Source organism: Oncorhynchus nerka, linkage group LG27 (genome assembly GCF_034236695.1).
Source record: "Oncorhynchus nerka isolate Pitt River linkage group LG27, Oner_Uvic_2.0, whole genome shotgun sequence".
Taxonomy (NCBI): Eukaryota; Metazoa; Chordata; class Actinopteri; order Salmoniformes; family Salmonidae; genus Oncorhynchus; species Oncorhynchus nerka.
Genome location: NC_088422.1, coordinates 46635455 through 46651291, shown reverse-complemented (window position 1 = coordinate 46651291; position 15837 = coordinate 46635455). Strand labels below are relative to the sequence as shown.

General features: G+C 43.9%; 1 protein-coding gene across 1 annotated transcript in view; it reads right to left on the bottom strand.

Moving 5' to 3' along the window:
• Positions 1–15156, bottom strand: part of camsap1b (calmodulin regulated spectrin-associated protein 1b) — a 43347-nt gene extending 28191 nt beyond the window's left edge. The window contains 3 exon segments of the mRNA XM_065011715.1: positions 1961–2223; positions 14087–14247; positions 14710–15156. Of these exon segments, the coding sequence (XP_064867787.1) occupies positions 1961–2223; positions 14087–14246 (423 nt within the window). The 5' untranslated portion in view covers position 14247; positions 14710–15156.
• Positions 15157–15837: the final 681 nt, after the last annotated feature.

The window sequence follows — 15837 nt, the reverse complement described above, 5'->3', positions numbered from 1 at the left end:
TGAAATACTGGTGTAATGTATTCAATTCAACATAAACAAGCATGGAGGGAGTGGTGTTCATTCCACAAAGCTAGTTGGAGATGTTGCTATGGGTCAGTAGTCCAAATCTGTGTTTCCTGACCTAATAGACATCTACAGGGTGACTCGTGTCAAAACATTCACCTTCCTGTGCCATCTCAGGAATTAAATCGAGACCTCAGAGAAGTACAAGCCCAATAAAAAAAAATACCAGTCACAGATTTTAAAGTCATAAAGGAGAAGCTTTGTGCTTCCTGAGAACTAGGCTACATGAGCTAATGGAGACAGAATAGAGCGCTGAAATGTTCAATCAATCATTATGCAACTGCTGCACCAGACTTTCCATATTGACTAGTCAACATGGAAAATGGTCCTGTTATAGGGACAAGGGTACACTACAGTAGAGTGGAAAAGGTAGTGCAGGACAGATGGAACCCCACTGGGTCATTTAGCTCATATTAGGCCTAACTCAACACTGCTCTCTCCTCTCACCATGGAGAGGCCTGTTAGCCTTTCTCCATCCAGCTGTGAGGAAATTATTATCAAACGAGATCAACTGAATCAGTGTTCACTTCACAATGGCCTAAAGAATCAGAATGGGCCAAAAGCTTTGTTGTGAATGTACAAGGAATAGGCAATGACTTTATATGGACACGAATCAGAGACAAATTTAAAATCACCAAGGTAGCTAAAGATAAGGAAGCAGCCAAATGGTCTGGAACTAATTAAATAGGTTAAACAAATGAAGAACATGTATATTACTGTAAGCCGGAATGTTATGATGAGAAAGTTACTGTCAACAACAAAATACTAGAGGTCAAAGGCAAGACTAGAGGTCAAAGGCTGTTTGCCAAGATCTAGTAGATGAGGTATTCCAGTGTTAGAGGCTTAGGGCTGTAGAGAGATGCCATCGTTTGATAGAGAGAAGAGAACAATGGCTACTTTCATTGGATAAATCAGAAGAGATAAGAGAAGGCCTACAGCAGGAAGGGATACTGATACAGGCAATACTGGCCCCTGTAACATTTCCAAACTCCTTTCCCTCTCCCTCACATTGCCTTGGCCAGCTTGACGTCTATATAAAAAAGGGCAGTGTACCTACACAAAGATTTACCAAACAGAAGTCGGAGGTTGTTGACTTCGCTCATCCTTGGCCATGTTAAAAATGCAACACTGCACCAGCAGAAAGGCAGTGTGTGCTTTTCTGACTTGATTTATATCCGTTTTTGCACAGGGGCTAATTCATTTGAACAACTTCTCTCGCCCACAAATCATGAGCAGCCTCTGGCAAAGACTCCCACAAACAACATGGATCACCTACCATATCAGTCCCAACGCCCCAAACAGGGAGCTCCTAGTCTGTGATGAAGAGGCCATTGGGTGCATCTCAATCGCTTCTTGTCCATAATCTGTACTCATGTGAGGCATCCACCAAATTGCTTTTCTCTCTCCAATGTTTTCAGTGCAGATTAAGGAGAGGAGACAATGAGAAATACTTGAACCACTTGAAGGTCGACATTGGGCAAAAATGCAAAAATAACAGCTTTAAACTGTATAACTGACAAACGCACCATTATACCATGAAATTTAATTATATTGTCTAAAAAAAATGGATGCATAAGATTTTTTTGCTACAGAAGTGCAATTTCTTACCGATCAAAATAGATCCCGTCCAAAAACAAATCCTGAGAAATGACATCAACACATGCTGGAACAGTTATTGTGCACTACGTCAGTCGCGGTACGCATGACTAGAATGACGCGTCGATGAACCACCAAAGGAAAACCCCATTTCTGTTTGAAAATTCCAAAAGGAGGCAGAGTTGGACTGTTCTTCATGCCCAAAGTCGACCTTTAAGACTATTGAGATGCTGCCATTACCTTCTGAACAGTAGGCCTATTTCACCCTTCCTACACACACTACCCATTCTCTCCCACTCACCATTTTGATGGGCACACAGGCGAGGTCGGCCTCTGTGACTGGCGTGTCATCACTCTCCATGACATAGATCCCTTTACGGCTCAGGGCCTGGATGACTGACAGGTGTGACTGCAGCGAGGCGGCCTGGTCCGTCTTTAGGATGAGGGCACACACACGGCAGTAGAGCTCACAGGACAGCAGCAGGTGGAGGACGGGGGGCTTGATGTGCTCTTGCTCATACTGGTCTGTGTAGAATGGGTCCCGCAGGTCCTCTGGGATGTGGTCTGGAGGGGAAGAGGCATGGTTAGTTATGTAACAGACTGGTTGGGTTCCCAATTCTTCCATCTATTTGTATGGCAACCTGCATGAAAATATTTGGTTGCTATTGGTTTCAATGGAATATTTTGGTGCACGCAGCCCTTTGCCTACTTCAGGAATATTCTAGGGGAAACACTGCTGTGATGACTAAGATGCATAGGGCTATATACACAAGAGTCTAATGTTTCATGGATAGCCAAATGTGAAATAATTAACTTTTTACTTTGAAAACTCCACAAGTGTCTCTGTAGTATTAAGCTTCTTAGGGAATATCAAACCTTTCAACAATGAAAGGGAATGTGACAACTGCAACTGCTCACTCTGTAAAAATACACTGCTCAAAACAATAAAGGGAACACTAAAATAACACATCCTAGATCTGAATGAATGAAATATTCTTATTAAATACTTTTTTCTTTACATAGTTGAATGTGCTGACAACAAAATCACACAAAAATTATCAATGGAAATCAAATTTATCAAACCATGGAGGTCTGGATTTGGAGTCACACTCAAAAATAAAGTGGAAAACCACACTACAGGCTGATCCAACTTTGATGTAATGTCCTTAAAACAAGTCAAAATGAGGCTCAGTAGTGTGTGTGGCCTCCACGTGCCTGTATGACCTCCCTACAACGCCTGGGCATGCTCCTGATGAGGTGGCGGATGGTCTCCTGAGGGATCTCCTCCCAGACCTGGACTAAAGCATCCGCCAACTCCTGGACAGTCTGTGGTGCAACGTGGCGTTGGTGGATGGAGCGAGACATGATGTGCCAGATGTGCTCAATTGGATTCAGGTCTGGGGAACGGGCGGGCCAGTCCATAGCATCAATGACTTCCTCTTGCAGGAACTGCTGACACACTCCAGCCACATGAGGTCTAGCATTGTCTTGCATTAGGAGGAACCCAGGGCCAACCGCACCAACATATGGTCTCACAAGGGGTCTGATGATCTCATCTCGGTACCTAATGGCAGTCAGGCTACTTCTGGCGAGCACATGGAGGGCTGTGCGGAAGAAATGCCACCCCACACCAAGACTGACCCACCGCCAAACCGGTCATGCTGGAGGATGTTGCAGGCAGCAGAACGTTCTCCACGGCATCTCCAGACTCTGTCACGTCCGTCACGTGCTCAGTGTGAACCTGCTTTCATCTGTGAAGAGCACAGGGCGCCAGTGGCGGATTTGCCAATCTTGGTGTTCTCTGGTGAATGCCAAACGTCCTGCACGGTGTTGGGCTGTAAGCACAACCCCCACCTGTGGACGTCGGGCCCTCATACCACCCTCATGGAGTCTCTTTCTGACCGTTTGAGCAGACACATGCACATTTGTGGCCTGCTGGAGGTCATTTTGCAGGGCTCTGGCAGTGCTCCTCCTGCTCCTCCTTGCACAAAGGCGGAGGTAGCGGTCCTGCTGCTGGGTTGTTGCCCTCCTACGGCCTCCTCCACGTCTCCTGATGTACTGGCCTGTCTCCTGGTAGCGCCTCCATGCTCTGGACACTACGCTGACAGACACAGCAAACCTTCTTGCCACAGCTCGCATTGATGTGACCTGAGCCACTTGTGTGGGTTGTAGACTCCGTCTCATGCTACCACTAGAGTGAAAGCACTGCCAGCATTCAAAAGTGACCAAAACATCAGCCAGGAAGCATTGGAACTGAGAAGTGGTCTGTGGTCACCACCTGCAGAACCACTCCTTTATTGGGGGTGTCTTGCTAATTGCCTATAATTTCCACCTGTTGTCTATTCCATTTGCACAACAGCATGTGAAATTTATTGTCAGTGTTGCTTCCTAAGTTTGATTTCACAGAAGTGTGATTGACTTGGAGTTACATTGTGTTGTTTAAGTGTTCCCTTTATTTTTCGAGCAGTGTAGTTTGGTTTATGTGGACACCCCTTAATTCGTGGATTTGGTTATTTCAGCCACATCCATTGCTGACAGGTGTATAACAATCGAGCACACAGCCATGCAATCTCCATAGACAAACAGTGGCAGTAGAATGGCCTTACTGAGGAGCTCCATTGACTTTCAAGGTGGCACCGTCATAGGCTGACACCTTTCCAACAAGTCAGTTCGTCAAATTTCTGCCCTGCTAGAGCTGCAACGGTAAAACTGTGTGCTGTTATTGTGAAGCGGAAACTTCTAGGAGCAACAACAGATCAGCCACAAAGTGGAAAGCCACACAAGCTCACAGAATGGAACAGCCGAGTGCTGAAGCGCGTAAAAAAAAAAATCTGTCCTCAGCTGCAACACTCAGTGCAGAGTTCCAAGCTGCCTCTGGAAGCAACGTCAGCACAGGAACTGTTCATCGGAGGCTTCATGAAATGGGTTTACATGGCCGAGCAGTTGCATATAAGCCTAGGATCACCACGCGCATTGCAAAGCATCAGCTGCAGTGGTGTAAAGCTCACTGAAATTGGAATCTGGAGCAGTGGAAACGCGTTCTCTGGAGTGATGAATCACGCTTCCCAATCTGGCAGTCTGACGGACTAATCTGGGTTTGGCGGATGCCAGGAGAACGCTACCTGCCCGAGTGCATAGTGCCACCTGTAAAGTTTGGTGGAAGAGGAATAATGATCCGGGCTAGGCCCCTTATTTCCAGTTAAAGGAAATCTTAATGCTACAATATCAAATAAAAATTATTTATATAGCCCTTCGTACATCAGCTGATATCTCAAAGTGCTGTTCAGAAACCCAGCCTAAAACACCAAACAGCAAGCAATGCAGGTGTAAAAGCACTGTGGCTAGGAAAAACTCCCTAGAAAGGCCAAAACCTAGGAAGAAACCTAGAGAGGAACCAGGCTATGTGGGGTGGCCAGTCCTCTTCTGGCTGTGCCGGGTGGAGATTATAACAGAACATGGCCAAGATGTTCAAATGTTCATAAATGACCAGCATGGTCGAATAATAATAAGGCAGAACAGTTGAACCTGGAGCAGCAGCTCCCTTGTGAATATACAATGACATTCTAGGTGATTCCAAATTTGTGGCAACAGTTTGGGAGAGGCCCTTTCCCGTTTCCTCATGACAATGCCCCCGGGCACAAAGCAAGGTCCATACAAAAATGGTTTGTCGAGATCGGTGTGGAAGAACTTGACTGGCCTGCATAGAGCCCTGACCTCAACCCCATTCAGATTAATTGGAACGCCAACTGCGGACAAGGCCTAATCGCCCAACATCAGTGCCCGACCTCACTAATGCTTGTGGCTGAATGGAAGCAAGTCCCTGTAGTGTTGTTCCAACATCTAGTGGAAAGCCTTCCCAGAAGAGTGGAGGCTGTTATAGCAGCAAAGGGCCGACCAACTCCATATTAACGCCCATGATTTTGGAATGAGATGTTCGACAAGCTGGCCTCCACATACCTTTAGCCATGTAGCGGATTTGTTCTGCAAGGAGGGCTCAGTTTACTCGGTGTAAATATAGTCACGGCTTGGGACCTATATTTCCACTCAGGAGTTCCACTCAGAAACAGATGGGCTACAGTAACACTAATGAGAGCAGAGCTGGGTTCTCCGGTTGTTCTAGTCTGCAACAAAGCCTTTCTAGTTTCCACCACAGAGGAGGAAAATAAACACTGATCTAGAAGTTATCCTAGTCTATTTTGCATTTGCAATGACTTGAAAACCCACCATATTAGGCTAAATGACTCCAGTGTTGAAAGATAGGAATCCAATCATGATAATTGATGTCTGTTGATGTCATACTCTGGTCATCTAATAGGAAACATGTGCATACAATCCATGACTTTATGAGCTTAAAGCAGTAAAGCGTAGGCATAAAACAGAAAAACCACAGCGGCCCCTTGCATGTGACAAGCCCATGCACACCCTCTCAGAAAGGTGCGATGTTCTTCAGGGCAAAAATAACCCTGATGAACTCCGTTATTCAGACAGCTCGCACTCAGTTGTGGCTGTGAGGCTGAGCTCAATATCTAAACTCCTACATCTGCGTGTTATGACACCCTCCCAACTCCAGTCCCAGCCATGACTGACGGCATAGAGGCAGAGCCTAAATCGTCTGGGGATCGTCAGCATTCTCCCATCCAACCACACTAACAGGAAGAGGCAAGCAGAGCTCTCCTTGAACCAGTCAACGACACAGCAGGTAAGATAGTCTGATTTGGATTTCACTGCAATACACAGTCTGAGTAGGCGCTCAATGCCCATAACAATATTGTTATTTTATTTATTTTACCTTTATTTAACTAGGCAAGTCAGTTAAGAACCAATTCTAATTTTCAATGACGGCCTAGGAACAGTGGGTTAACTGCCTGTTCAGGGGCAGAACGACAGATTTGTACCTTGTCAGCTCGGGGGTTTGAACTTGCAACCTTCCGGTTACTAGTCCAACTCTCTAACCACTAGGCTACCCTGCCGCCCCGTTATGAGAAGTAGGGATGGATAATACACCTGGGACTGTATAACAACGTGTGATTCCTGTAGAGGAGTGTGTCTGGGCATTACAACAGATTCAATAATAATCATGTTATTGTATAACAGTCAGTCATTGCAAGAAATAAATGTGTGAGGGATGCACTTTATATAATGCATTGAGTGAAAACAAAAGGGGTCTGGCCTGGCTGGGACCCGGATGGGTCTTCATGTTTGACTTCCCCCTGGAGACGCTGATACTGTGTGGCAGCAGCTTCCCCTCTCCTACCCCCTCTGCACAGTGGGCTGGGATAGCCAACTACTGGGACAGGGAGAGGGCTCTGCATGGTAAACACCCTTTCGCTCCATTGCCAGGACCAGCTGTAGTGCATCCCCCAATCACCATCAGACCAGTCAGGAGAGCAGAACACCAGCTTTCCCCAACGGGTGGCATTCTGACTGGATGGCTGGCCGCTGGTATGAGGAGCTGTGCCAGCCATGTTCCGTCTGTGTCGGCACTGGGTGGATACAAACTCACAGGCGGTAGCCATCACAAAGCCCCAACCTCAATCCTATAGAAAATGTGTAGGCGGAACTGGAAAATGTGCGAGCAAGGAGGCCTACAAACCTGACTCAGTTACACCAGGTCTGTCAGGAGGAATGGGCCAAAAATCACCCAACTTATTGTGGGAAGCTTGTGGAAAGCTACCTGAAACGTTTGACCAAAATTAAACAATTTAAAGGCAATGCTACCAAATACTAATTGAGTGTATATGTACACTTCTGACCCACTGGGAATGTGATGAAAGAAGTAAAAGCTTAAATAAATAATTCTGTACTATTATTATGACATTTCACATTCTTAAAATAAAGTGGTGATCCTAACTGACCTAAGACGGAATTTTTACTAGGATTAAATGTCAGGAATTGTGAAAAACTGAGTTTAAATGTATTTGGCTAAGGTGTATGTAAACTTCCGACTTCAACTGAAGATAGCAGATAGATGTTGTTGTGCATGCGACTGTACTGTGCTCAGTCTCTGCCTCATTTTTCTTTTTCTTTTTTAAATGGCGCCGGAAAGAAATGGCAGCTGTTTTACAGGCACCTAACCAATTGTGCCATTATGTATTTTTTCTCATGTTATCTGTAACTTATTTTGTACATAATGTTTCTGAGGCAAAAAAAAGAAGTTCTGGATATCAGGACAGCGATCACGCATCTCGGATTAGACTAAGATTTTATTATTCAACAAGCAGGAAGCACAGGATGTACTGCGAACACCCGACAAGGCCAAAATCACAGTTGGCAAGGGAAAGAGACGCAAGTACAGAGGACACAGAGCGGGGTGCCTCGTAAGGATCCGCCAACTGCGAGTGCCTTTACCGTCAATATTACTTGCCAACGTACAATCATTGGACAATAAATTAGACGAGGTACGGTCACGAATATCCTACCAATGGGACATAAAAAACGAACATCTTATGTTTTACCGAATCGTGGCTGAAAGACGACATGGAAATTCAGCTCGCGGGATATATGCTGCACCGGCTATATAGAACAGCATACTCCGGTAAGACGAGGGGGGGGGGGTCTGTGCATATTTGTAAACATCAGCTGGTGCATGAAATCTAAGGAAGTCTCTACTCTAGATTTTGCTCGCCTGAAGTAGAGTATCTCATGATAAGCTACCCCAGTCAGACTGTTCTCTCTACTACCGCATGGCAAGAGGTACCGGAGCGCCAAGTCTAGGACCGAAAGGCTTCTCAACAGCTTTTACTACCAAGCTATAAGACTCCTGAATATGTAATTTGCCTAGTGTCCCACCACCCCCCTCACCCCTCTGTTACACTGCTGTTACTCTGTTTATCATATATGCATAGTCACTTTAACTATACCTACATTTTGCCTAAATTAGCCACGCTACTGTTATTTTCACTGTTGTTTTTATTTCTGTACTTATCTATTGTTTACCTAATACCTATTGTTTACTTAAAAATTGCACTGTTGGTTAGGGCCTTAAGTAAGCATTTAACTGTAAGGTTTAACTGTTGCATTCGGCACACGTGACAAATAAACTTTGATTTGATTTGCCTGCATGGCTTTAGCCAGGGCCCTTAGAGCAGATGACAGACAGCCAATGGGGAGACTCCTCAGAGTGAGAGAAGAGGAGGGGGAGAGGAGGATGAGTGCCAGGCAGAGTTCGTCATCAGGACAAAAGCCAATTACTGTTTCTGAGCTCTCTGGGACCACAGCTCGCTGTTAGAACACAGGGAGCTTTTAGGAGAGTAAGCAGGAAAACATCCTTAAAATGGGAGAACAGCATTCAAACCATCCATATAGATAACCATTATAAACTAAATCTAGGATCATTTGCTTTCTTTGTGCAGGCTTGAGTCTGAGTGACATCATGAAATCACAGTAATGAATGCAGAAATCTAAAGGGTGGGATCATGAAATGGAACCTAGGCCTAAATAAGAACAATGTAGGCTATCATATACTACAATAGACTGCAAAGATGCAGGCGCTTAAATGTTACTAAAGGAGGTGACAGGCCTCAGCATTAGTGAGGCCTGAACAGTAAGTTAATACTAAGGTAAATAGACCCTTGAAGCCAGAAGTGGTAATATGAACGGCAATCCAAAGAAGCCATAATATGAAAACAATGGACGGAGTCATTCTGTTCTTCCAATGACAACAGGCACAGACGACACACTCCATTGACATGACTGTTCAGCAATTAAAGATTCATGGCCAGAGTAAGTGCTCTTTCTGTGAAATTAGGTCACGCGTCTCACACATGACAGGTTCTCTACTATTGATAGACAGACCTAGCTCTGGCGCCTCCACAACATCTTAGCATGTCTTTAGCAAGTAACAACAGCCACAGGCCTTCAAAAACAATGCTAGGCCTGATTGCTATTTTAAAGGATTTCCTACCTGTATCTATGCAATTATGCTCCCAAACAAACAATGTAAATACTGGGGGTGAGGGTAACTGATGAGCTACAAAACAGTGACACTCATTGAAATCTTGTAACCTCTTCCCCAAGCTATTACGCACAGCATCAACTAACCTGTACCCCCGCACATTGACTCAGTACCAGTAACCCTGTCTATAGCCTCATAGTGTTACTTATTATTTTTTTTACTTTAGCTTATTTAGTAAATATTTTCTTGAATCTTCTTAAAACTGCATTGTTGGTTAAGGGCTTGTAAGTAAGCATTTCACGGTAAGGTTGTATGCAGCGCATGTGACAAATACTATTTTATTTTATTTGATATAGCCTAAGTCTGGGATAATCACTCGTTCAGTTGGCCTTAATGGAACTGAACTACTGAGTAAAGTATGTCATTTCGGCAAATCACATGACTGAGGGGTAGCTTTGTGCTTGTAGTATGCTAGCGTGCAGGGGAAGGTGTTGTGGGAGATGATTGGTTGGTAGATTAAGCCAATGCCTTTTTAGGACTGACGATACCAGTTTCACAATATTTTTCCCATGGCAGAAATGAAAACACAAAGCAGACCAAACTCTTTGGTCCTCTAAGACGGTTGTTTCCAAACTGTGGGGCTCGCAGGTTTTTCTTTTTAAAGGAACTTTAAACTTACGATTGAAAGTTGTAGTAGTAGAATGCACAAGGTGCAATTTATAAAATTGGGTAGTGCACCATCAGTTCCTCTTGTCATGTTAATCATTGCATACCTTAGAGAGCGATTTATAACTTGTCAGAAATGTCCAGGTCAACCAGACCATGTCAGCTAATGTTTTTTTTTTTTTTTTTTATCCCAGAGAAATAGTCATTTGTGTGTCACTCATATCACATGAATGCACAGACAAAGTTATCTTTGCATCCTGGCTCTGTTTTGGCTAACAAAGGCCATGTCTGACACATAGATCCAGAAAACTTTGTGCTTTTGTGCGGAAGTGTCGGGGAACGAGATTAGGAATCTTGCAACCAACTGGAAATCCAGAAGTGTCATAATATTTAGGTTGTTTTGCTATGAAGTTTGACAAATGTACATGGGTCATTTAGCGGACGCTCTTAACCATTGCGACTTACAGGAGCAATTAAGGTTTAGTGACCTGCTCAAGAGCACAGACAGATTTTTCAACTAGACGGCTCTGGGATTCAAACGAGCAACCTTTCGGTTACTGGCCCAACGCTCTTAACCACTGGGCTACCTGCCGTCCACAAACTATTGCTTGCTCTAGTGGTTACCATGACCTTGCTCTAGTGGTTACCTTGCTCTAGTGGTTACCTTGCTCTAGTGGTTACCTTGCTCTAGTGGTTACCTTGCTCTAGTGGTTACCCACAACAACTCAGAGAACTTGGGCACCTGGAAAAGGCTAATACTAAAGGTCAACACTTGCTACAGTGGTCCCTAAGAGTAAGCCAGGCCTGGAGTGCCACCCCCATATCCGTGCCCCCCTCTCTGGCCAGGCAAAGCCCAGACGTCGTGTCTGAAGGGATGAGTGGGTCGGCCTTGGGGTCAAAAGAGGGTTCGGTTGGAGTTAGCACTAGATCCAGGTAGCCAATTTATTGTCAAAAATGTTCTTTACCTAAATAAAACATCATTATAACAAGCCAACAACCGTTGGCTATCTTCACAAGAGAGTGAGAAAGGCTAATGTCTTGTTCTGCATTTTCCATGACCTGATGACAGTCTGACAGTAGATTCTGTGGATTTATACATCAGCTTCCTGTGAGTCCCATCTCACTGCTGCTAAGGGTCACTGCACAAAAACAGAATGGCAAAATCTGGTGAGTCAGTGGGGAGGCAGATCATTTGCCAAGTCATACTGGGGTGGTGGTGGGGGGGCGGCAGCCAGTTCAGCACACACACACACACATTTTGATGAATAACAGAGTAAATGTAGAATGGTTTCAGAATGGTTCATTCAGAATGGTTCCCACCATCTAGGTCTGTTCCAAGCGTGGCTCATTAATACTATCTTAACTGCTAACTGTTAGTCTGGATGAACACACAGACACATTTCCTGTCCAAAAACATTTGGAACCAACTCTACCAGCCTTGCAGATGAGGGATAAAGACAGCTGATCCTCACTTTCAATTCCAGGTTCAATGGACACTGGCTAGGGCAGTGTTGTTTTTCTGGTAATTAAAAACCTCACGCCTCGATAACATTTTGGTTCATATAGGGTAAACACCCAGAAGTGCCTTAGTGAGAACAGTAAAAGAAAATTATACTGAACAAAAATATAAAACACAACATGTAAAGTGTAGGTCCAATGTGTCATTCTTGGGGCGTCACTACAGACCCTGGTTTGATCCCGGGCTGTCGTGATCGGGAGTCCCATATGGCGGCGCACAACTGGCCCAGCATCACCCAGGTTAGGGAAGAGTTTGGCAGGGGTAGGCTGTTATTGTAAATAAGAATTTGTTCTTAACCTGTTGCCTCTACTTGGGACGCTTGCGTCCCAACTAGAGCTCTGGAAATGCAAATGCGCTACGCTAAATGCTAATAGTATTAGTTAAAACTCAAAAGTTCATTAAAATACACACGCAGGGTATCAAATTAAAGCTACACTCGTTGTGAATCCAGGCAACAAGTCCGATTTTTAAAATGCTTTTCGGCGACAGCATGAGAAGCTATTATCTGATAGCATGCACCAATACACTACAACAGAAAAGCACAGCAGGGGACGTAAACAAAATAATTAGCATTTCGGCGTTACACAAACCGCACAATAAAATAGAAAACAGTCATTACCTTTCACCATCTTCTTTGTTGGCACTCCTAGATGTCCCATAAACACTATTGGGTCTTTATTTCGATTAAATCGGGCCATATAAAGCCAAGATATCGTTATATGTAGACTGTGTGATAAACGAAAAAAACTGCGATTTCACAACGTAACGTCATTTTTTTAAATTCAAAAAGTAGACGATAAACTTTCACAAAACACTTCGAAATACGTTTGTAATGCTACTTTAGGTATTAGTAAACGTTAATAAGCGATAAAAATCATCCGTAGGCGATGTAAATATCATTAGCTGTCGTCTTGGAAAAAATTTCAGGAGAGAGCTCTTCCGGAATGATCTGGGCGGAGACCGGAGGTAAGTCGTGCCCCTCTTTCGGTTCAACCAAGAATCAAAGAGGATTCAATTCACAAGACTCTAGACAACATGGGGATGCTGTGGGAGTTGAATGCTCGGTCTTATCTAATTCGGCTCACTGTTAACAATTGCTGGAAGTGGCGCAAGGATATTTATTTCCATTTTCTGTGATCAGGTTTTCCTGCGCTTTCCGATGTAACGCACGTTATGTAATAGCCACAGTCGTGATTTAACCAGTTTTAAAAACGTCCGAGGGTTTCCTATCCACACATTCTAACCATATGAACGTACTATATTCCTGGCATGAGTAGCAGGGCGCTGAAATGTTGCGCGATTTTTAACAAAATGTTCAAAAAAGTAGAGGGTCGACTGAAGAGGTTAACCAACTTGCCTAGTTTAAGGTTAAATAAAAAAGCTCAAATAGAAGATTCCAGAAATGTTCCATTCACACAACAAGCTTATTTCTCTCAAATGTTGTGCACAAATTTGTTTACATCCCTGTTAGTGAGCATTTTTCCTTGCCAAGATAATCGAACCACCTAACCGGTGTGGCATATCAAGAAACTGATAAACAGCATGATCATTACACTGGTGCACCTTGTGCTAGGGACAATAAAAGGCCACTCAAATGTGCACATGTTGTCACACAATGCCAGAGGTGTCTCAAGTTGAGGGAGTTTGCAATTGGCATGCTGACTGCAGGAATGTCCGCCAGAGCTGTTGCCAGATAATTTAATGTTCATTCCTCTACCATAAGCCGCTTTCAACGTTGTTTTAGAGAATTTGGCAGTAGGTCCAACCAGGAAAGTTGAATGCATATAGATACCATGACGAGATCCTGAGGCCCATTGTCATGCCATTCATCTTCCGTTATCACCTCATGTTTCAGCATGATAATGCACGACCCCATGTCGCAACGATTTGTACACAATTCCTGGAAGCTGAGAATGGCCCAGATCTTCCATGGCCTGCATACTCACCATACAAGTCACTTGTTGAGCATGTTTGGGATGCTCTGAATTTACATGTGACAGCGTGTTCCAGTTCCCGCCAATATCTAAGCACAACCATTGAAGAGTTCAACATTCCACAATTGACAGCCTTATCAAATCTATGCGACAGAGATGTGTGGCGCTGCATGAGGCAACTAATGGTCACACCAGATTCTGATCCACGCCCCTACTTTATTTCCAGGTATCTGGGACCAAGATATGCATATCTGTATTCCCAGTCATGTGAAATCCATAGATTAGGGCCCAATTCATTTATTTCAATTGCCTGATTTCCTTATATGAACTGTAACTCAGACATTTGCGCTGTGTGTGACAGGAGACTATTTTGGAACTTTCCAGTGCCTATGTTGTGTGCGTGTAATAACTTACCAATGCCATAGGCTTTGGCGAACAGCCACCGTAGGTTGGCGTCTATTTTTGCTCTGGCAGAGTCGTACAATTCCAAAGGTACAACCTCCACTGTCCCTTCGCCAGCTGAATCCATCTTTCTTCGGGTGCTGTGCCCGCCAGCACACAATTCCACATCCATCCTGTAAAACAGTCAAATGTACTTATAATCAAATGTATTTATAAAGCCTTTTTACATGAAACATACTACAAGTGATTTAATGAGTGCATTACGTTAACTAGGTAGTCAATGAAGAAATGTTCTTAGCTAGCTAACTGGTTACTGTAGCCTGCTAACTAACGTTAACCCTCTAACGCTAGCTTCCTAGCGTAGCTTCATTGGGCGCCCATCCTTGGACAGGTGGCTAACTAGCGAGCTGACAACTGGGTGGGCTGTTATGTTCAATCTGTGTCGTAAATTACATGTTTTACAAAATAACTTTGCTAGCTAAGTTAGAAAGCACATTGGCCAACACAGGCGCAAACGTTAGCTACCTATGAGGTTAAAAACAACAGCCTGCCTGATAGTATCTACGCTAGGTTACAGCAACTGAGTGAATCAAGCGGACATTCGCTAGCTGAATCAAACAATATTTTCAATATACCTTTAAAGCCGCGATGTGTCCTCAATCCACCCTTTAGATCCGACAGGATAATGGATTCAACATAAGGACGTTCTTATGCAATTGCTCGAGCAAAGCCCAAGCAGCACATAACAGCAGCGAGGTGAACGAACGGTCTCCTCCCCAGCAACAAAAAAAACAAATTTGCGGCCTGAGAAATTTGCGGCCACCGCAACCCGAGGAGCGCTTACTTACTACCAATGCCAGATATAAATGTATGGCGGTTACGGAACACAGTATTTAATCATTCGGCGTTTTACCGTTTATCCCTTCTATTTAATGTCTCATTTTAGGCCGAAGAATTTGACTTATTCGCAATAAGCACCTTGTCTACCTCCGTGTCTGCGCTTTCCCTTACAAATCTTAATAGTCAGACGGTTAGCAATACATACATAGCTAGGTAACCAGTAATCACTACGCCTGCGTGGATGCTGAAACTATCACGCAGCCGAGATTCAAAGTAACCATTCATTCAGTGACAAAGAAGGGCGTATATGAAGGTAGATATGAAACAATGTTACATTGTATGTTTTTTTGCAAAAAAAGTATCAGGAACAACCCAGCCCATGTCTATGCAATACGGTCTGTATATGGTGTGTATGCCCATACCAACAACTTTTGTTATGTTCTGAAATTAGTCCATGGAAATTTAATGAAACAGTGTAATATAAACTGCATTCGTTAATAAGTACTTTATATGGCCCTTCAACTTATCAATCAATTATAGTATATTGAACAGGGTTGGGTAGGTTACTTTCTAAATGTAATCAGTTACATATATTAGTTACCACTCAAATTGTAATCAGTAACAACTTCTGGATTACCCCAAACTCAGTATCATAACCTTTAAGCTTGATCTGAAAATGAGCGTCAACAAGCGTCTGCGTTGCCAAGGGAAAATAGAAGTCATTCCTATTTCTGACGCAGATCGCGCTGCAAGTCCTGCCTCTCCCATTTCCTCATTGGTTTATAGAAGCAGGTACCCACGTGCCATCTCCTCATTGGGTGATTGTACCCACGTGGGTGGTTGAAAGATGAACTTTTGCTGGTTGTCATGGTAATACTATGAAAGTTTAGGTGCCAATCCCCATATAAGTTAAACGATGAAAA